The sequence below is a fragment of the Microtus ochrogaster genome, chromosome 7 (genome assembly GCF_000317375.1).
Source record: "Microtus ochrogaster isolate Prairie Vole_2 chromosome 7, MicOch1.0, whole genome shotgun sequence".
Taxonomy (NCBI): Eukaryota; Metazoa; Chordata; class Mammalia; order Rodentia; family Cricetidae; genus Microtus; species Microtus ochrogaster.
This window is the reverse complement of record NC_022014.1, coordinates 83,223,685-83,244,865: the sequence shown is the minus strand read 5'-3', so window position 1 is coordinate 83,244,865 and position 21,181 is coordinate 83,223,685. Positions and strand designations below refer to the sequence as shown.

General features: G+C 55.1%; 2 protein-coding genes across 3 annotated transcripts in view; both read left to right on the top strand.

The window, feature by feature from the left end:
• Tepsin (TEPSIN, adaptor related protein complex 4 accessory protein) overlaps positions 1–5,629 on the top strand; it is a 9,032-nt gene extending 3,403 nt beyond the window's left edge. Inside the window, exons 6-13 of one of the 2 annotated variants that reach the window (XM_005350848.3) lie at positions 18–93; positions 202–273; positions 1,056–1,247; positions 1,523–1,697; positions 2,196–2,309; positions 2,400–2,478; positions 2,970–3,104; positions 3,917–5,628. In XM_005350848.3, the coding sequence (XP_005350905.1) occupies positions 18–93; positions 202–273; positions 1,056–1,247; positions 1,523–1,697; positions 2,196–2,309; positions 2,400–2,478; positions 2,970–3,104; positions 3,917–4,390 (1,317 nt within the window). In that variant the 3' untranslated portion in view covers positions 4,391–5,628. Of the gene's footprint in view, positions 1–17; positions 94–201; positions 274–1,055; positions 1,248–1,522; positions 1,698–2,195; positions 2,310–2,399; positions 2,479–2,969; positions 3,105–3,916 lie in introns of both variants that reach the window. The other variant, XM_026781004.1, reaches the window with a different exon arrangement.
• Positions 5,630–9,047: 3,418 nt separating this feature from the next.
• The window catches only part of Cep131 (centrosomal protein 131), a 22,442-nt gene continuing 10,308 nt past the window's right edge, over positions 9,048–21,181 (top strand). Inside the window, exons 1-7 of the mRNA XM_005350846.3 lie at positions 9,048–9,220; positions 11,188–11,381; positions 13,240–13,334; positions 18,090–18,204; positions 18,446–18,567; positions 19,284–19,397; positions 19,878–20,024. Of these exons, the coding sequence (XP_005350903.1) occupies positions 11,205–11,381; positions 13,240–13,334; positions 18,090–18,204; positions 18,446–18,567; positions 19,284–19,397; positions 19,878–20,024 (770 nt within the window). The 5' untranslated portion in view covers positions 9,048–9,220; positions 11,188–11,204. The remainder of the gene's footprint in view (positions 9,221–11,187; positions 11,382–13,239; positions 13,335–18,089; positions 18,205–18,445; positions 18,568–19,283; positions 19,398–19,877; positions 20,025–21,181) is intronic.

The window sequence follows — 21,181 nt, the reverse complement described above, 5'->3', positions numbered from 1 at the left end:
GCCACTTCTTCATTTAGGACCTGGGTAGCACCTTGTTCTCAGACACCGTGCCTCCGCTTCCCTCCCAGCCTCCCCAGGCCCTGCCTCCAGCAGGTATGCCGCTCTGGTGACCACTCCCAGCCACCATCGGGGGTGGTCCCTCTTGGTACACGTGGGCTGGTCTGCATGGAGGCCTACACTGATGCCAGTGTCCTCTTTTAGGCATGGGTGCCCAGGCCAGACCTAACAGTGCTCTCCAGGGCTTCGGCTACACAAAGACATGGGGCCGGACAGGTATGGCACAGGGCTCCTGGGTAGGGATGTGAAGGGACCAGGGTCAGACCTCACTGGTATCTCATGAGCATCTCCCAGCTACACCACCTGTGGACCCACCTCCCGGTGCGCTCCCCTGTGCTTCCTCTGCCCAGCTGGGAGGAAGGCAAGGCAGGCTGGCCGGCTCTACTTGATGGACAAGGAGAGGCTAGACTTAAGTCCAGCTGGCTGTGTCGGCCTTTTCTGCTGCTTGAGGGGCAAGGGTCCAGGCTGTGACAGGGACCTAGAGGGTCACCTGTGCAGGCTGTAACGGTGTTGTGTATGTGGGTACCTGTGCCATCAGACACTGGAAGTTTATTTGTCGAAGGTCTATAGAGTAGCACATAATGGAGCAAGTAACCTCAGCTGTCCTTGGGGCAGAACGCGAGGCCGTGTCCAGCTGTGTCCAGCTGCGTGTTGTAGCTGTTACAGATGGGCCTTTGTGCATCTGACTGATGCTTTCACTTGTCCCTTCTTCAAAAGCGAGGATGGGCCCCCAACACTTGAGTGAAGGGCCTGGGACATTTTCAGTTCCTGCAGCTCCCCTAGAACACCCTTCACCTTGGCTGCTGTAGACTAAGTGTCCAGACCACGATGCTCAGTATCTATGGTAGCAGGTCTGGTACCCGCAGCACATGCCTTTACCTCCCTGGATCCGAGCAGGCAGTTGCCCTGGCCCCAACCTGGAGAGCCTGGCTGGAGGTAGGGAAGGTGGGCCAGGGTGCGAGCACCCTCTCCTGCTGATGCCAGCTTGCTGTCTGCAGGCTCTGCGGGTGAAAGCTTCCTCTCCACGATCCAGAGGGCTGCAGAGGTAGTGGCTAACGCTGTGCGCTCTGGGCCTGAGAATCCCAGCACCCAGGGGCCCTTGCCACGCGGTGACACCTACCAGCCTGCAGTGACACCTTCAACTGGCCACACATATCCCAGCGCTGGGAATCTAATCCTTGGGGCCAAAGGTATGGAGGCAAGGGTTGCCTCTCTGTGGATCAGGTGTTAGGGCAGGGAGTGAGACACTTTACAGATGTGGAGATGAATGTTAACTCTGCCCTGACTGCAGGAGCCCCAGGCTTCCTACCCAGCAGGAAGCACCCACCCATCTTTGTGCCTGGAGTTTCTGGAGTTGCCCTGTAAGCTTAGGCCACAGCCCCTTATCTCCTAGGCCAGAGTCTGAAGGAGGCGGCCTGAGGCCTGTGGAAAACCCTGGGGTCTTGTCTACCGTTCTGTCTTTCAGCTGTGAGACACCAGCCTGGGCAGGCTGGAGGAGGCTGGGACGAACTGGACAGTGGTCCCAGTTCCCAGAATTCCTCCTACACCAGCAACCCGAGCAGGGCCTCGGACTCAGGCAGTCGGTCTGGCAGTGACAGCCACTCTGGGGCCAGCCGCGAGCCAAGCGACCTGACCGAAAGGTGTGTGGGATACGTGGCCACCTGTCTCAGGGTTTCTATGGCTGTGAAGAGACACTGTGACCGTGGCGACTCTTATAAGGAAAACATTTAATTGGGGTGGCTCACTTACAGTTCAGAGTTTCAGTCCATTGTCATCGTGGTGGGACACATGACAGCATGCAGGCAGACGTGGTGCTGGAGAAGTAGCTGAGAGTCCTCCATCTTGCAGGCAACAGGAAGTGGTCTGAAACACTGGGCAGTATCTTGAGCATATGAGAACTCAAAGCCACACTGACATATTTCCTGTGATAAGGCCACACCCACTCCAAAAAGGCCACACCTCCTAACGTTTCCACTTCCTTTGGGGGCCATTTTCTTTCAAACCACCCCACCGCCTCTCCCAGAGGGGCTGCCAGCAGGTTCCTTGACCCCTAGTGTGGGAGCTTAGGGGCTGTTGTCCCACCCATTTACCTGAGACCTTGATATCCTGACTTGGCCATGTCATTTTGCTCTGTCCAGGGCTGAGGCCATGGCCCTAAATGACTGCCAGCAAGAGCTGAGCCTAGTGAGAGCCGTGACACAAGGATCGCGTGTCTTCCTGAGCCGTGAGGAGACCCAGCACTTCATCAAAGAGTGAGCTGCCCGCCTGTGCCTGGCCCCTGAGGGGTGGGGGAGCTGGCTATGACTGTCCCCATCCCTCCTCTGTGTCCCCTCCCTGTACAGGTGTGGGCTGCTCAACTGTGAGGCTGTGCTGGAGCTGCTCCTCCGCCAGCTGGTCGGGACCAGTGAGTGCGAGCGGATGGTGAGGACCAGCCTGAGGGAGCAGGGGATGGGAGGATGGTGGGGGTGCTGTGGAGGATGGTGGGGAAGATGCTGGGGAAGATGCTGGGGAGGATGGTGGGGATGCTGTGGAGGATGGTGGGGATGCTGTGGAGGATGCTGGGGATGCTGGGGAGGATGGTGGGGGGATGCTGTGGAGGATGGTGGGGATGGTAGGGAGGATGCTGTGGAGGATGGTGGGGATGCTGTGGAAGATGGTGGGGAAGATGCTGTGGAGGATGGTGAGGATGCTGGGGAGGATGATGGGGGGATGCTGTGGAGGATGGTGAGGATGCTGGGGAGGATGGTGGGGGTGCTGTGGAGGATGGTGGGGAAGATGCTGTGGAGGATGGTGGGGAAGATGGTGGGGAGGATGCTGTGGAGGATGATGGGGATGCTGGGCCCCAGGCATCCTCTGTGTAGAGCCATGGAGAGTTGACTTGGCCACACCTCCACCCCGCTTCCTACCCACAGAGGGCGCTGTGCGCCATTGCCTCCTTTGGGGGAGCTGACCTCCTGCCTCAGGAACAAGTCCTTCTCCTCTGCCGGCAACAGCTGCAGGAACTTGGTGCAGGCAGTCCTGGACCTGTGACGAACAAAGCTACCAAGGTGGGCAGTGGGCCCTGGGAACAGCAGAGTCTCTCTCAGCACCCACTGCCCTGGCAGTGGTCCCTTAGCTGGCCGCGATCAGTGTTTGGTGGGCACATTCCTACAGCCCTGCTCAGTGTGTGGTGCCCGCCTACCCTGGGCTCTGGCACTGTGGGTACCTTGGGCTCTTCCCCCGCCTGTCGGACACACGGTCCACCTTCTCCAGAAAGTCTCCCTCGGCTGCAGCTCTCCGTTATGTCACAAACCAGGGTCTCTGCCACGTCCCTGGGAGTCTCCCTCATGCCCTTCCTGGCTACTTGGTTGCATCCCTAGCCGCTTCTGTTGTTTTACCTTTCTTGACAGGGCCTCACAGTATAGCCCTGGCTGTCCTGGAACTCTCTTTGCAGACCTTGCTGGCCTCAAACTCCCAGAGTTGCCCCTGCCTCTGCCTCCTGAGTGCTGGGATTAAAGGCCAGCGCCACCTAGATGGGGTCTACTGTTTTCTCTGTCGTTGTTAAACTGCAGTGTCCTAGACGCTTAGTCCAGGTTGGCTATGCCGTTAGCACCTGTTAGCTCCCTTTTGGTCACGCCACCAAGTAAACCTGGGGTGACATCACAGGAACAACATGTCCAGAGTGACCAGATATGTCGGGTCTCCTCGGGACCTTCAGTTCCCGTGATGTCTGGAGGGCTCTGAGGCTGGGACTGCCCGTGCGTCTGTTCAGTGGGATCTGTTTCCTGTGTCCCGTTGGGCAGCACACAGCTGGGTGTCTGCCTCGGCCTTACTGTTCCCAGCACTAAACAGGAACCCCCTCCTTCCTGTTTTCCTCTAGATCCTGAGACACTTTGAAGCCTCTTGCAGACAGCAGCTCCCTGCCCTAAGGCCCTGTGCCCAGCCCAGCTCTGTAGCTACCCTCATGGGCCCAGCGGATCTGCTGACCAGCCCTGTGCCTCCTCCTGGGAGCCAGGTCTTCCTCCAGCCTCTAAGCTCCACCACAGTCGAGCCCAGCAACCCTGTGCCCGCTCCTTCTCCAGACACCTTTCCTCCCGCTCTGGAGGATGCCAGTGCGGTCGAAACCCAGTCAGTATGTTCTAGTGAACAGGGGCCAGGATGTGAGCAGGACCTGGAGAGCACAGACACCCCAGAGGGAGGCTCCAGTACGTTCCTGTGGAGCCCCAACTCTTTGTTTGAGGGGATGGAGCTGGTGGCCTGCCCCCGCCTGCCCTGCCCCGGCTTGCAGGATCTCCAGCCGGGTCCACAGAAGGCAACCACGGAGCCATCCGCTTTCTCGTTTCTAAACATGTGACTCTCTGGGCCCCGCCTTTCAGAGTTCCCTGGTCCTCATATTGAGGACCGAGAGGACCTCATGGCCTCGTGTCCACCACGGAGTGGTCCTCTCGCCCCCTCTGACCCTTCTCTTTCACCTGGAAGCTGTGGTAAAGCAGTCTCTGAGCCAGCCGAGCCCCGTGGGGCCATCCAGTGGTCAGAAGAGTCACTGAAGAAGACATGGGCCCTCAGTGCTGACCAGCCAAGATGGAAGTGTGGGAAAGAGGGTCATGGTGCCTCAGAGGGTGTCTAGATCCCCGTGGCTTCTTGGGAAGTTGACTCTGGCCATGCTCCTGGGATTGGCCTCCCTTCCCCTCCTGGCAAGAGGTCTGCCATGGCTGGAGCCACCTCAGAAGTTTCCTGCTTCATGTGGTACAGCTCCAGGCCAGGGCTTCCTCAGGGCTGTTGGCCACAGCGCCTCGGCCCCATGCTGCTCTCACTCCAGAAGGCTAAACACAGAGGCCAACCCTTCCCTCGCCCCTCCCCACTACCTCAGTCCCTGTCCAGAAGGTCCCTTTGCTAGGTGCTGGCAATGGCTGTGTGGACCTGAGTTCCTATGGTAGCAACTGGCAGGTAGCAGGGCTGAGGTGCTGACCTGGGTGCCCTGGGCAAGCCCTGCCTGCCTGCCCCTCAGAAGTGAGCACTTGTCAGGGTTGGAAACATTGACTCTGTTCTGACCTCGGATCCTCCTACAGGGAGGTCACAGCAGCTGGAAGCCACAGCCTTCAGAGTAGGGCACTGGGGGCTTGTGCCTGTGATCCAAAGGTCTGTTTCTCAGCTTCCTTAGCCAAGTGCCCTGTGGTATGTCCAGTGTCGGGTCCCTGTCGGACCCTGCTCTGGATGCTCAGCTTGTCACAGTTATCTGCAGACCCTGGGAGAGTCCAGTGAACCTTCCTGTCCATCTCAGAAGCGGCTGTGAGGCGGCGGCGTGCACTTTCCCAATAAACACCAATGTTTACATGGCCCGCTCTAGCTGGTGGTTGCTAATAAGGGGCGCACTTCAGGGACTCCTTTTCCTGAGTGAGACGGATGTTTTCTCCTTAAGTGTTTGGTATTGCTTTGAGCTCACCCTCAAGGGGCTACAGGATGTCGTGAACGGAAGCTGGGAGTACCCCACTTCAGGATGCGCTATGAACGTGAGGTGTTGTCCCAAACCCCACCGGAGTCTCAGACACAAGTGCTGATCCCCTGAGCTGTAGTCCTAGCTTCATGTTTATGTAGTGAACAGACACCAGAGTTTACAGGAAACACTTCATGGGCATTGGTGTTTTCCTGTGGGTGTGTTCACGTGAGCAAGTCAGATCCACTAGAACTGGAGTTACGGACAGTTGTGAGCCGTCATCGTGTTGGGAACCGAACCCAGGTCTTCTTAACCTCTGAGCCATCTCTCCAGCCCCAGAATATCACTTCTACAGTGTGGCTTTTCCTAGGAGTCTTTCTGTTAACCCTGGATACAGAAACATTTCCACACAGGTTCAGGTGGTGAATCAGGGTTCCATTGGGGTTGCAAGAGCAGAGGAAGGCTCGTGGGAACCGCTGGAGTGTTTTTTTCTAGTAACTGCTGATGACAGGTGGGGGGAGGTCCTTCCCCTCCTGTGAGAAATGGTAACGGGTACGGTGAGGGTCTCCCGTGACTGATTGGTTCACCACAGCTATGCTAGCCAAGACTGGCAACAGGTCTTAAACAAGATGGTAGGTCTACACAAATAGGGTCAACAACAGCGTCCGCATCCTGGAGGTGGAGCCTGGGGTGTTAGGTGCCCGCACGGTGGGTCACACTCCTAGTCAGGTGGCTCTCTGCAGCTGCAGGAGTTCAGCGATGAGGTAGTGCCCTCCAGTAGTGGGGCTGGAGCTGTCAATGTGTAAGAAAGACTTAAAATGCCTTGCTCCACCCCTCAGACTTAAAGTGAGCCTTAGCCTAAGTATCAGACACACTCTGTGGTGGTGCACCCCTTTAGTTCCAGCCCTCAGGAGGCAGAGAGACCACTCTCTGTGGATCTGAAGTCAGCCTGCTCTCCAGAGGGAGTTCTAGGGTTCTAGGGTTGGTCACGTAGACCAACGCGAAAACTTGTCAAGAACACGGGTCACTGCAATGCCAGGCTGGTAAAGGCACTTGCCCTGCGCACAGCCTGGCACCTGCGTGGTGGAAAAGGAAAATGAGGGTCATCCTTTTAGCTATGCTGACTGTTCTTGGTTGTCAGCTTCTCTGGAATGAGGTACAATCCAGAATAGTGGAGGTTTTCTTCCGAACCTGTGGGAGATTTTCTGCTGGTTTGAAGTGGTTGAGTCCACTTCTAGTCCAGACCTCTGAGGTGGGAAGACAGAGAGGCCTTTAATCCCGATCGTTTGTTGTTGTTTTGGTTTCGGTTGTTTGTTTTTCTAAACAGGGTTTCTCTGTATAACAGACCTGGCTGTCCTGGAACTCACTCTGTAGAGCAGACTGTCCGGAACTCACAGAGATCTTCCTGCCTCTGCCTCCCGAGTGCTGGGATAAAAGGCATACGCCACCACCACCCTGCCACTCGGCATGATCCTGATCTTGAAATGGGAAGACACAGGCCTTTAATACGGGCCATCTTTCTGCTGGACATCTACGGAGGATATAGAAGAAAGCTCTCTCTCTCTCTGCCTGCTTGCCTTGCCGGCACATCCATTCCCTCAGATTGGAGTCTACTTCTTCAGGATCCCTGCATCTACAGAAGAGCAGCTGGGACACCAGCCTCGTGGGACTGAGCAACTGCTAGATTCTTGGGCTTTCCCTTCCCAGCCAGCCATTGTTGGACTAGCAGCCTGTAAATTATTCCAGTAAACTACGTGTGTGTGTGTGTAGAGAGAGAGAGAGAAAGAGAAAGATTAATTTGTTCTGTGAATTCCGTGGCCCCAGAGAACCTAGACTGACCCCCACACCTCTACATGGATCCCATGGTGTGAGTGTGCGTGTACACACAGGAACTTAAAACTAGAAAACCACCCAGATTACAGTGTATAGAAGATCTGGACAGACGTATGCAGGAATGTGTTGGAAGCATGGCAGGTAAGGGCACACATAGATCATCACCATCTAAGCAGGTAGCTCAGCTAAGCCACGTGACTTAAAACCGCGCCTGCTAATGGACTAAAAGAACAGGATCTTAACCTCCAAGAGCTGAGGGGCACACAACAGCTGGAGCTCACGTGACACCGGCCATGCAGGGTCTGGAAAACAACTCGGCAGCTTCTCAAATAGCACTGATTCCTGTCCTAGGAATTTGCGCAGACAAGTGAAAAGCTATATTTATACAAAAGTCGGTCAGTGTCCTCACCCGCTTCCATCATATTTACTCAAACATGGATGAAACCCTGGGTTATTCTAGAGATAAGAAAGGTAACGTCATCACGGGCTGGAATATTGGGGAGAGCGGCAACAGCATGCGCCCCAGAGCTTTCCGGTGGGGTGACAGGAAGACACTATGTGCTGGAAGTGGGGCGTGAGACAGACTCCACAGGGCTGTGCATGGAGGAGGAAGAGTGAGGATGGTTACCGCAACAAGAGGATGCAAATGTTAATATGTAGAAATCAAAGCTTTCTGTTAACAAAGAAGCCACCAATGTTTAAAAGCATACACTGTTCCTGCATAGGACCCAGGGTTTGATTCCCAGCACCCACATAAAATTTTACAACCATCCATTAACTCCAGTTTCAGGATCCAGCACCCTCAACTCGGTGCAGAGACATACATGCAGGTAAAACACATACACTTTTTTTTTTTTTTTGAGACAGGGTTTCTCTGTAGCTTTGGAGCCTGTCCTGGAACTAGCTCTTGTAGACCAGGCTGGTCTCGAACTCACAGAGATCCGCCTGCCTCTGCCTCCCGAGTGCTGGGATTAAAGGCGTGCGCCACCACCGCCCGGCTCCTTTCTTTCTTTTTGAAACAGGGTTTCTCTGTGTAAACACTGGTTGTCCTGGAACTCTCTCTGAGGACCGGGCTGGCCTCAAACTCAGAGATCCGCCTACCAAGTGCAGGAATTAAAGGCGTGTACTACCACCACGCGACCTTTCTTAAAGCAAACTTGGCTGAGGCCAGTGGCAGAGCCCTTCTTCAGCATGTGCAAGCCCCTGGGTCACCATCCCAAACACACACGCGCGCGCGCACACAAATCAATAACTATATACGGATAATTTTTTAAGCATTTGAATTTATAAACTTGTTATTTAACTAACTTCTGTTGAACTGGGCAGCTGAGCTTCGGTGTCCTGAGACCTTTGGGCAAAGGGAGGAGAGCCCACAACTGCACACCTGGCAGCGAGTGGGGCCACCGGAGACTCGGCAAGCATTTTTGAAAGCAGTTAGGAAAGAATGGAAGAGGCGAAAACAGACACCACCTAGTGGTCCAGGGAGGCCCGGGAGAGGACACAGGGTGAAGCGGGAAGCCTGGCTTTCTAGAACCCCAGCCTCTGGAGGTGCAGGAGCCCGCAGGCTCCGCCCCCGCGAAGCCCCGCCCCTCCGCCAGCCTCCTCTCCACCTTAGCTTTCGGCTGCTCCTCCCACGCCGGAACTTACAGGACAGCCTAGCGGCCCAATGAGCTGCCGGACAAGCCGAGGGCGCCCGGAGAGCCAATCCCTGAGCGGCGCGCGTTGTAAAGGCGGGCCGGCGTGACGGACAGCGGAGGAGGCGCCAGGCTGGTTGCTAGCCGCCGCCACTCGCCCCTGCGGACGCCTCTTTATTGTCACCCACGGCCGAGGCCAGCCCCGTGGGGCCCCGGGTGGCTCTGCAGTCGTACCCGCCAGGCCGAGCCCACGAGCCCTGCGCCCCAGGCCGGGCCCGCGCAGGTGAGGGGCATCGCGCGGTGAGGGATCGGGCCCTGCAGCGAGGATGGCCTGTGCGCAGTACCCTTCGCCCCCGGAGAATGTCGTGGGGTCCATTCAGGCGGCCCGCAACTCCTGCCTCAAACCCCGAGAGGCCTGGGAGATGCGGGTTGCCTGCGGAGGAGCGCAGCACTGGACTGCTCAAGGGCCCTGCTCGGGGGTCAGCTGCCCCCCGAGGGCCTGGGAGCAGGCTCCTGCCCCTCTGGGTCCTGCGGGCTTGCGGCACGGTTTTGTCCAGGGTGAGGTTGGCCTCACCAGCCTTTCCTTCATCTGGCTTGGCGGTTTCCAGGGAGAGGCTGTGTTTACCGCCCGGAACCTCACTGGCTGCACGAGGGGTTGGGAAAGCCATGTCCATCAGCTCAGGAGCCAGCCAGAGTCCACCCGGGTGTGACCAGTGCCAAGAAGGGGAAGGTGTTAGGTTTCACCCACACAACCAGAAATGTGTAACTGAGGACGCTGGCCAGATTGATGGCAGGACAGCCTCAGAGTAGGGACACTGCCCCGCGCCACACACACCTGGATGTTGGGACCAAGGCAGCATCGTTTTGAACCATAGTGAATGTATACTCTTGACCCTTGGGCTCTGCAAAGGTCCAATCACTTAGCATGTGCCCCGTGTACCTATCTCTCACCTGAGAACTCACCACTTCAGTGCGCCCCACATGCCAGGGGCTGAGACCACCCGATCCCTGCCCTTTCAAGGGTGTCCTAGAGAGCAAAGTCTGATAGAAGGAAATCCAATGGGCAGTGTGGGGGCAGGGGCATTGCAGGTGCAGAGGTGTGTTGGGATGTACTACATAGGCTTGGGGAGCGGGTGCAGAGGACAGGGCCAGAGCTGGACATGCCAGGTGCTCAGATTTATTCTGCTGTCTTGAGAAGCCGTTTCCCCTAGGGTGTGGAGTAAGCTGGACACAGGTTCAGGAGAATGCCAGTGACTGATGTGAGATTGAGCCCTGGCCAGCTAGGGCTGCTTGACTTGTGCAAGGCAAGGACCCAGTGGCTGGATCAGAGATGTCGTGTGCAAGAGACCAGAGACCACAGAGCACCCATGGTGGGGCAGGCATGGCAGGACCAGGCAGGACTATATATAGCGTAGGTGTCAGTCAGACCAGAGACCACAGAACACCCATGAGCCCTGTTCTGTGGTGGGGCAGGCATGGCAGGACCAGGCAGGACTATATGTAGTGTAGGTGTCAATCAGACCAGAGACCACAGAGCACCCATGAGCCCTGTTCTGTGGTGGGGTAGGCATGGCAGGACCAGGCAGGACTATATATAGCGTAGGCTCAGATCCTCTGGTCCTGGAGTTACCAGGTTTAATGAATTAGGAGGTTGTAAAATAGGAACAGGGACTATCTTTTATGTTAAAAAATATGAATATGCAGGTATAATTGCCATATTTTTTTAAAAGGTTTATTTATTTTTTAATTTATTTATTTATTTATTTATTTATTTATTATGTATACAATATTCTGTCTGTGTGTATGCCTGCAGGCCAGAAGAGGGCACCAGACCCCATTACAGATGGTTGTGAGCCACCATGTGGTTGCTGGGAATTGAACTCAGGACCTTTGGAAGAGCAGGCAATGCTCTTAACCTCTGAGCCATCTCTCCAGCCCCGCCATATTTTAAAATGTATGTTTGGTTGTATCCCTCTAGAAGAGCGGCAGGCACTCACCAGGTCGCGTCTCCGAGCCCCATCCCCATTGTTTTTAGACGAGGTCTTTTGTAGCCCAGGCTAGCTTTGAATTGAATTTACTATATATCTGAGAATCGTCTTGAATTTCTGCTCCTCCTCCCCCCACCTCTGAGCACCATTATTACATGCATATCCCACCGTACCTGGCTCTACACCATGCTGGAGATTAGCCTAAGCCACATCCCTGGCCCCTACGGTGATGTCTCGTTGTGTCTCTTCGTTTCTCTCTCAGGGCCAGCCTGGTCCGCCATGAAAGGTTCACGGACTATTAGTGCTCCTCCCGAAGGCAGCCCAGAAGGTATGGACTTGAGTCTGGTTGGGCTCCCTCCGCCCGTGTCCCAGCGGCCCAGCAGTGCCTCTGCTACCAAGTCTATCGTCCGATCCGTGTCTGTGGTCACGGGCAGTGAGCCGAGGAAAAGGGCTTTGGTGAGTGTGGGAGCCAGGCCCTTTTGGGGTGGCATCTGGTCTCTGGTTCCTCACAAGAGCATCTGCGTCATATCCATGGTCATCCTGTGGACAGGGAGGACGGTCCCACACAAGCCTAGCGAGCTGCCCTGGGGCAGACCCTCATCCTCATCCTCTGTCGTCGGATCCTGCCTTTCCTACCCTGCTGCCTTTAGGTTCTCTGAGTCGGTGGACCACGGGGAGGGTAACAAGCTACTGTGGCCTTGTAGAAACTGGGTGGGTGACAGATGGGCAGGAGCTGGGGCTTTGGGGACAGCTACCTTTCCTTCCCCAGCCTGTTCCTGTGGGGCATGGGTCAGGGTGTCACTCAGAGATCTATAAGGTGACCATGAGTGGCCAAGCTGGACTCCTGCCACCTAAAACTGCTGTCTGCTAGGCATTGTAGCCAGGCCAAGTCCTTTGGGGATCAGGGCTGTGCCTGAGTCTGGCCTGAACTTCTAGAACAGGGAGGAGCCTGGGCGTGGCCTAGATGCTGGCTGCAGTCTGTGACTCTTCCTGAGAAGAGGTCCTTGCTGAGGGTGAAGGGCTGGTTGACAGTCTGAGCTTCCTTCCTAGATAAAAGGCTCACCTCCCCCAACTTCCTGAAAGAACTATCCCTGTGTCGGTGGGGTAGGCCTACATTGCTCAGGCTGAGTTCTGGGATAGGGAGAGCCATCCCGTAGAGGACCTTTGGTTTGGACAGGTTCCTGCAGTGGAGGAAGGACCTGAGGCATCAAGTCAGTCAGTAGGCATTTCAGGTGTGTAGCCCTTCTTTATCTAACGTACACTTCTTCTCCACTTTGGTGAGCACAAGGCTCACCTCTTTCCTTGGTGTGAAGAACATAAACCTGCCATCAGGAAAATGGAAAAGAAGTGGGGGGGGCATCCCTGAACCAGCTGCTGTGGTGCTGATGCTGGGTGTTGATATATTCAGCAATTATTAACAGTAGGTCAGGCCAGGCAGTGGTGGTGCACACCTTTAATCCCAGCACTTGGGAGGCAGAGGCAGGTGGATCTCTATGTTCAAGGCCAGCCTGGTCTACAGAGCAAGTTCCAGGCCAGCCTGGTCTACAGAGCAAGTTCCAGGACAGCCTGGTCTACAGAGTGAGTTCCAGGACAGCCTGGTCTACAGAGTGAGTTCCAGGACAGCCTGGTCTACAGAGTGAGTTCCAGGACAGCCTGGTCTACAGAGCGAGTTCCAGGACAGCCTGGGCTACAGAGCGAGTTCCAGGACAGCCTGGGCTACAGAGCGAGTTCCAGGACAGCCTGGGCTACACAGAGAAACCCTGTCTTAGAAAACCAGAGGGAGAAACAAAAGGGTCGGTCAGACGTTCTGCTGTTTAAAGTGCAGAGGGCCAGAGAAGGGAGAGGTAAGCCTGCTGCTAGGGTCCCCTAGCCAGTCTTGGCCTGCAGACGGCACATGCTCCGCTGTGCTTTCTTTCTCTCCCTGTCCCGGCAATGCAGCTTTTTCACCTCTTGAGAGCGCTAAGCGTACCACTGATGACAGCAGAGACGCACAGTGCACAGGTTCTGGTCGGGCCCTGTGCTTCTTCCTGGGCCCTCCCTGCTGCAGGGGCGAAGGGCCCCCTACTTTGTACAATATACCCAGGCTCTCAGAGGCTGGAGCCCAGTGTCCCACACCCAGTGATCGCTGGGCCTCACACTGCTTACTGCCCATCCTGTCCTGTGACCACGTCCACCTTCAGAGACTCCCAGCTGGTTTGGAACCCAGAGCTTTCTTTTCTTCCCCAGTGATTTCTCTAAGGCTTGGTCCGGCTGAGCATCCTGGCAAGTGTCTAAGGTCCTCTCTCCTAACTAGACTCTTTTTCCCCTTCTACAGGAGGCTACGGGGCCTGGGGGCTCTCGGGCTATCAACAATCTCCGAAGATCTAACAGCACCACACAGGTCAACCAGTCATGGACCGGCTCCCCCAGGTAATCTGTTGTGACTCCGGGTCACCCACAACCGCCAGTTACCCCTCTTCTTCCTCCAGCTCTATCGGCCATGGTCTCTGCTGGGCAGTGGGGTCTGGTGACCTTCACACTGCTTGGCCTTGGTGGCCCACTCTGTTCTCTTGAGCTAGGAGGGTTGGGGGCAGCTAAGAGCATTCATCCTCTTCCGCTACATCTGTGCTGGACGTTAGATCCTGGGCGCTCTGGGTTGGTCCCGCCTGCTCCTCCACCTCTTCTCTGTCCTACCTTCTCAAGAGAACTCAGTGAGGTTGTTTATGCAAGTGAGGTTACTTGTGGGTCTTTATCTCCACATCTTTCATCCGTAGCCTCTCTTGGCCTTTGGATGTCAAAACCCACTGTTAATAGGAGGCATTGGTATTAGAACATTTCTGAACCTTCCGTCAGACCCCCTGCCTGTTTTTAACCAGCATAGTTGTCTTGGAACCTCAGTGCTGGGAAGGCCAGCAGAGAGCCAGCAGTGGCCAGTGCTACTGAGGGTCCAGCAAGGCCCTCGTGCATGAACTGTTCCCAAGCAGTGAGAGACTCAGTGAGACTCAGTCATAGGTTCTCTCCCGCGGGAACTGCAGATGCAGGCGTTCTCAACACCACAGTGTCCACCAGGCAGCAACCTTGGGGGCCAGGGTGAACGTAGCAGAGAATAGGCTGGGACTGTTGCTGGTACAGTGTGCCACAGTGTGCCATACTCAGGATGTCCACTCTGCCAGATTGCCGGTGGCCGAAAGTGCAGGATCCACTGAGGGTGTCGGGTGGGCACACGCGACCGTGCCAGACGCGGGATGCATACATGCACATGTCTGTGGCATGTGGGTTTGTAGAGTAGGCTTCGTGTGTGGTGTGAGCATTCATAGTTTGTGGTGTGTTTGCATGGTGTGGGTGGGGTTTTGAATGTGCAGCTGCGTGGTGTTTTGTAGTGGGCTCGGTATGTGTAGTGTGCGTGCGGGTCTGCCCACGTGTGTGTGCGTGTACACACGCACGTGTGTGTATGTGTGTGGTGTGTGTGTGTGGTGTGTGTGGTTGCGTCTGTCTGTGTACATGTGCATATGTGTGGTCTGTGGTTATGTCTATTAAATGACATCCAGGAAACCCTTTGCAGACACACCTGCCCTTCTTGGGCTGGTGGAGAGCAGGCCTGGTTGTGTGAGCAGTTGAATGTCTGGCTTTGTTTCTTTCCTGTTGGTTCTTTTTTTTTTTTTTTTTTTTTTTTTTTTTTTTTTTTTTTTTTTTTTTTTTTTTTTTTGGTTTTTTTGAGACAGGGTTTCTCTGTAGCTTTGGAGCCTGTCCTGGAACTCCCTTTGTAGACCAGGCTGGCCTCGCTCAAACTCACAGAGATCTGCCTGCCTCTGCCTCCCGAGTGCTGGGATTAAAGGCGTGCGCCACCACTGCCCGGCTCCTGTTGGTTCTTAAAATACCCTGACGAAAGCTATTAAAGAAGAAAGTGTTCATTCTGGCTCACAGTGCAGGGGTCCAGTCCATCACTGCAGCAGAGCCTGAAGCAGCTGGTCACGTCACCTCTGCAACTGGAGGAGGGTAACGGATGCCTGCTTCTCAGCCCCTTCTCCACGCGTGTAGTTCAGGATCCCAGTCACAGAGCAGTACTACCCACATTGGGAAGGAGGAGTGGGCCTGTCTCCCTCCCTCACATTAATGGATCACAGATAATCTCACACGGTCAGGCTCACAGGCCCGGTTCCCAGGTGACTGGATTTTGTCAGGCTGACACAAACCCTAGCACAGCTCCACCCCTCATCGGCGTGACAGCCTAACACATCACTTAAGCCACGGTCTCTCTCCTGATCCTCGTAGGTTCCTGACCGTGTCCTCATATAAAATGCTTTCAGTACTGGGATTACAGGCATGTGCCACCACTGCCTGGATTCAGTCCAATTTTAAAAGTCGCTATAAATTTAACTGTGAGCTCCTGTAAAATAAAAAAACAAGATATATATATATAATACGTGAGAGCACAGAGTAAGATTACAATTCCAGGGCTGGAGAGATGGCTCAGAGTTTAAGAGCACTGGCTGCTCTTCCCGAGATCCTGCGTTCAATTCCTGGCAACCACATGGTGACTCACAGCCATTTATAAAGAGATCTGGTGCCCTCTTCTGGTGGACAGGCACAGATGCAGACAGAACATTGTATACATAATAAATAAATAAATCTTTTTTTAAAAAAATCCCTATTCCAAAATGGAAGTGCACAGCAAGAAACAGTCACAGCAGTGCAAACCGCAACCCAGCAGGGCAGACAGCGAGCCTTGCAGCCGTATCTGGCATTGGGGGCTCATAGTGTATTCAGTTGGACTTCAAAAGGCTTGGTTCCCAGACGCACATTCTGGGTTCACACTGCAACCTAGTCTTCACCATGACGTCCTCATACGTAGCTGGCTCAAGTGCCCCATGCACCCTCACTTCACACAGCCTCCTTGACCGTTGTGACTCTTGCATTCCGCATGCTATAATACCGACACCAAGGTATTATAGCTTGGCGAGGCCAGCGCCAAGTTCTGCCAACTCCAGGTGTATCTGGATTTCATAGGGCCTCAGCAGCCAAATGCAGAAAAATGCCTCCCTAGCCGGTTGTTTGGGGCAGGGCATCCCTGAGACTCTTCTGCAGGTCTTTTTCCCCCACTAGTTTTCAATGTAAATCTGACTAAAAGTCTCAGCTATGCTGTCATGAAATTTCCCCCGCCAAATACGTTGGTCTGTTGCTTTTGAATTGAGCCTCACCTAGGATTTCAGGACTTAGGCAAAATGTAGCCATCTCTGTCGCTACAGTGTAACACAGATAGCCTCCGTTTGACACAAGGCCCTTGTTTCCATTTGAAGCCCCTGGAGCTGTCTTTGCTATCTCCATCAGCATTTTGGGTCTGCTGAAAGCATCCTAGGACTTCTCTTGCTGACAGCCCCAAATCCAAATGTTTCCACACCGGTTCCCAAGGCCAGCATGGCTCTGTTCACCACAGAACAGCCCCCCTCTTTTGTACCCATTCTCTGTGTTCCTTGTGTGCCGCATGGCTGTCATCAGACAGTGGGGGCTTGGGATGGCAACTTCGTGGGCTGTGGCCGACAAGAGGTGAGGAGGAGCATGCTGAACGGGAAGTGTGACCTTTAGGAAGTGGGTCCACCTGGTGGGAGTATGTCAGAAAGGCTGGGCCTGCTGACCCACAAGCTGGGGACAATGCATGAGGGACATTTCGGATTCAGACCACAGTGTTCTGCTTCCGTAGTGCCGTGGCCTCTGGAGGGCCTCATGTCTTATCCCCTGCCCTTTGTGTCTAACTGTGCTGGCCCCATTCTGTCTCCTGGCCTCTGTACCCATGCTTACTAAGTAGAGAAGAGCCTGGCTTGTTTCCAATCCCGTGTCCCCTCTGATCCATCTTCCACCAGCCCAAGTGTTCATGAGAGTCTGCATCTTTCTTACTAGATGGTCTAGGGCCTTACATTGCTGCTGTTGTGTGCTGGGTCTTCTTCACCTGTGTCTGATGGGCTTCAGGGTTGGTTCTGTGCCCAGCGGCCATGCTGAATGTCAGCACTACAGTGTGTCTAGTCTCCTCCACTGTTTGTGACTCAGGACAAATTGTCCCTCCCCTGTTACCTCCCTGCCTTGTGTGTTCATGCAGAGTGAGTCCACCCCTCTCCGCAGGGAAGTGGATTTTGTGGTACCACCTTCTGTGGCCTGGAAACATGGCTGGTGATGCCAACACCGTGCCTCGGTCTTTGTCAGGGGTGCTGTGTGACATCTGTAACAGTCCGTCAGTGTGGCGGTCTTGGCAGGGGTATGTCTGGGCTGAGAAGAGACAGGCCACAGCCAAGGGGCCTTCTGGGAACTGACTGCCATCCCTCACTTTACCCGATAGGGTGTGGACATGGCAGCCTAGAGCTGGGGGTGTGGACATGGCAGCCTAGAGCTGGGGGTGTGGACATGGCAGCCTAGAGCTGGGGGTGTGGACATGGCAGCCTCAAGCTGGGGGGTGCCACCTTTGCTGCTTTTTGCCTGTCCACTTTGTCGGGATGTAGCTCTTGTGCCGCACAGCTCACCTTTCGAGGGCACCTCACAGGTGTGCTAATTTGTTGGTGCTGGGGATGGAACCCAGGGCCATGCAGGCACCAGGCAAATGCTCTGCTACTGAGTCAGACTCTAGTTTCATTGTCCTGTGTAGAGAGCTCATTACTCCAGGTCTGCTAAGACTGTCTGTGTCCTCCAGCTCCTGCCGGCCACAGTCTGCATCCTGTCCCTGGGACTTTCTCATAACCAGAGTCAGACACAACGTAGCCTCCGGTGTCTGGCCCTTCCCTAAGTGTCATGCTTTCCAGGCTCGAGGCGATAGCACCCGTGCTTGGCCTAAGCATGGCTGCAGCGTGTGCACAGCCTGAACTTGCCATCAGGTTCATTTATATATGTGGTCACGTTTGTGCCTGCTGCCCACAGAGGCCAGAATAAGGTGTCAGACTCTCTGGAAATGGAGTTACAAAGGGTTGTGAGCCTCTGTGTCGGTGCTGGGAACCAAACCTCCTCGGTCCTGTGCAAGAGCAGCAAGTGCTCTTAGCCTCTGAGCCAACTCTCTAGCCCCCAAGAAACAGCTCGTAAACTGACCTTGAGACCAGACTCCTGTCCTGAAGCCAAGCCCTCCTACTTTCTGTAAGATGCGGGCCTGTCTTCCTTCCTGGCATCTCTGACGACTGACTTTCTGTGCTGACCTCTCTTTTGACACAGGCCAGCAGAGCCCAGCGACTTCCTGATGCTCTTTGAGGGTGGCACCAGTGGAAGAAGGAGAGTGGCCAGTCTCAGCAAGGCACCCAGTGAGAAGGGAGCCTCATGGAATGTCCTGGTAAGGGTAGATTGCGGCAGCCGTGAGTCCTGGTATTCTCGCCAGGATCACCATCCAGTTCCTTCCACGCTCTTCCCGCCTCTGCAAAGAAAGGGGCAACAGCTGCAGAGAGGGTGTGTCTTGGGCTTGGTGAGCTTTGATCCTGACACTGGTCCCTTGGGCTTCACAGCTGAGGGCCCTCTGTTGGTATTGGGCTGTGTCCCCAGTGTCCCAGGCTGAGAAGTGTCTGTGTGGTCCACAGGATGACCAGCCTAGGGGCTTTGCTTTGCCAGCCAATGACCAGAGTCCCAGCACCCTTGACTCTGCCTTGGGCCCACGGAAGAAGGAGTGTACCCTGGCTCCCAGCTTCACCGTTAACAACAGGTATCATTCCACGGGACACTCCTGGTCCGGGAGCTCTGTCGTTCTTGTCTTTTATGTCACTGGATCAAGCTACTTTGTGATGACTGGGGAAGTCAGTGACTGAGTGGCAGAGGGGCTCTCAGATGGTATCCCACACAGAAGGGACCTTTGGGAATGCCCCTCTTCCTTCCTTCTAGAGGCCAGAGTCACCCAGCTGTGCTTTCCAGAAATTTCAGGTCTAGGAGGCTCCCTCAGGGCCGGCTATACCTGACTTGGAGGCTTTATCAGGTTTGGGGAGGTGGGCCTGTGTCACCTCGGGGCTCCCAGCCTGCCTACCAAGGAAGGGTGAGCCTGTATCAGAGCTGTGCTTGTCACTCTTGGGATCAGGCCCAGCAGGGACATGACAGATCAAAGCCTGTCTGAGAGCAGTAGCCAAGATGGCAGTCCTGGTGCGGTGGCCTCCCTGGTAGACAGGAGAAGCCACCGGAGAAAGCATATGCTAAGCCATCTACAGAGCAGTTGTGTGTCCCTTGACCTTGGGGGTCAGGGGACACCATCCCCCTCCTTTGGGTACAAGAAAGGGCTTTTTTAACCCAAAACAGGTTTGGCCACTGGGCTGCAGGCCATGGGGTCCCGGGGGTACTTGATCATTGCTGCAGTATGCACCGAGTTTCTCCATCTGTGTGTGCTGCAGACAAAGCCTGATTGTGTCCTACCCCCCCCTGTCTCTCTGGCAGGAGCAACAAAGGTGCTGTGGGCAACTGTGTCACTACCATGGTGCATAACCACTATGGCTCGTTGAAGAAGGTGTCACCCCCCAAGAGCTCCAACCAGACAGCCCCCTCCCTCAAGTAAGGCCTGCATGCATGCACACAGGAAGCATGTGGGCTGGGCTGGGCTGGGCCCCAGGTAGGGTGCGCAGCGTGAGCACAGGGATGTGACAGGGCTCTTGGCTCTCAGTGATGGTGCCGTTCCCTTCTGGGCTAAAGCAGCTCCCTAGGGCGAACAGCAGCTGACTGGGGAAGCCAGGCCTCTTCTCAGGGTAGAGCCCTGGAAGGAAGCCCCTGCCCACACACAGAACCAGAAAGGGACCACAGTTTGGGGTAACCGAGCAGCAGAGAAGCCCTGTACCCTTGCCAGGGCTTTACTTAGAGTCAGTGACCCTCAGAGTTCCTGAGTCTGTCTGGCTCTGGACACCTATATGGAGAACCTCTTGCTGTTTTAACATTTACCAGGGTGGCAGTCAGTGGGACTTGGAGCCATGAGATGATTCAGGGACCCTGCCCGGAGCTGGGGACAGAGCTAGGGTCCTTTTTGTCCCTTTCTGTCAGCAACCTCATCAAGGCTGCAGCCCGCGAGGGCAGTGAGGGCAGCGGCTTTGGGAAGCCGCGGAAGAACTTCTCTGGCGGCAATCACTCCATCAGGGGCGCCACCAGCCTGCTGAGGCGGAAGGAGGTGACCGAGGAGGAAGCTGAGAGGTGACTGCTGGGCAGGGGGAGGGCAAGGGGCAAGGGTTTGGTACCTATGATTCCAGTGATCAGCGTTTCCACTTGATGGTTTTTAGACAACAGGGATGGGAAGGCCACACTTGGTGAGGCTCCATGTGTATAAAATACAAAGACAAGATGGTTATGTAGCGGGGTGGGGGGCTGCGGTTGCCTGGGACTTGGCAGGAACCAGGATACCACAGGGATTGTTCTTAGGGTGATGGGAATGTTCTAGAATTGGATTGTGCTGATGTGCACAACCCTGTAAATTTGCTGTAAAGAGCATTGAATTGTACGCCACAAACGGGAGGGTTTTATAGTGTGGTAATTGCACCTCGGTAGAACTGGTAATTAAAAACACATTTAGCAGAAAGAAGATAAAAGACGGAGCAGAACAAAAACACCTGCCTGTGGGGCTGTCCTTGGTAGTGCCCTCTGGGGCTACAGGGGTGGGCACAGGCAGAGAGGTCTGTAGCTACCATGGTGGCTCCCTGCCAGGCCCCCTTAGTGGGTGAATAGCTGCATTGGAGCCTCCCAGGTGGTCTCGGGACTTCCACACAGACCACCTACCTGGCCTGTGACTCAAGACTGAGTATAGGGGAGGGGTCCTGCGAGTAGACAATGGGGGGGGGGGTGCCGTGAGTTCCCCAAAGCTCCATCTTGGTGTTCCTCTGTGGTTGGGCCTTGTTCCACAGCCAGCTCTGCTATTGCAGGCAGCCGAAAACACTTGGACCTCTGCTGGCATCTGTGGTAAATGGATCCGCTCCTGGCCCTCTGGTCAGGGTTGATGGGTTTTTGTTTAATCAGTTTTCTTCCGGTGCTGGGCTGAGACCCAGAGGCTTGCACTTGCTCAGCAGGGGATACACCACTGAGCTCTGTTCCCAGCCCGTGGGGTTCAGTTGTAGGATGTACCCACTTGACAAGCGTGTGTGGTGGTGCGTGCCTGCACTCCCAGCGTTTCAGTGGTAAAGGCAGGAGAATCGGGAGTTCGAGGCCATCCTCTGCTACATGGTGAATTTGAGGCCAGGTGGAATACATGAGACCATCTCAAAAAACAAATAAGAGACCGTGGGTGGCACACGCCTTTAATCCTGGCTCTTGGAGGCAGGGGAGGAGGATCTCTGCCAGTTCAAGGCCAGCCTGGGCTA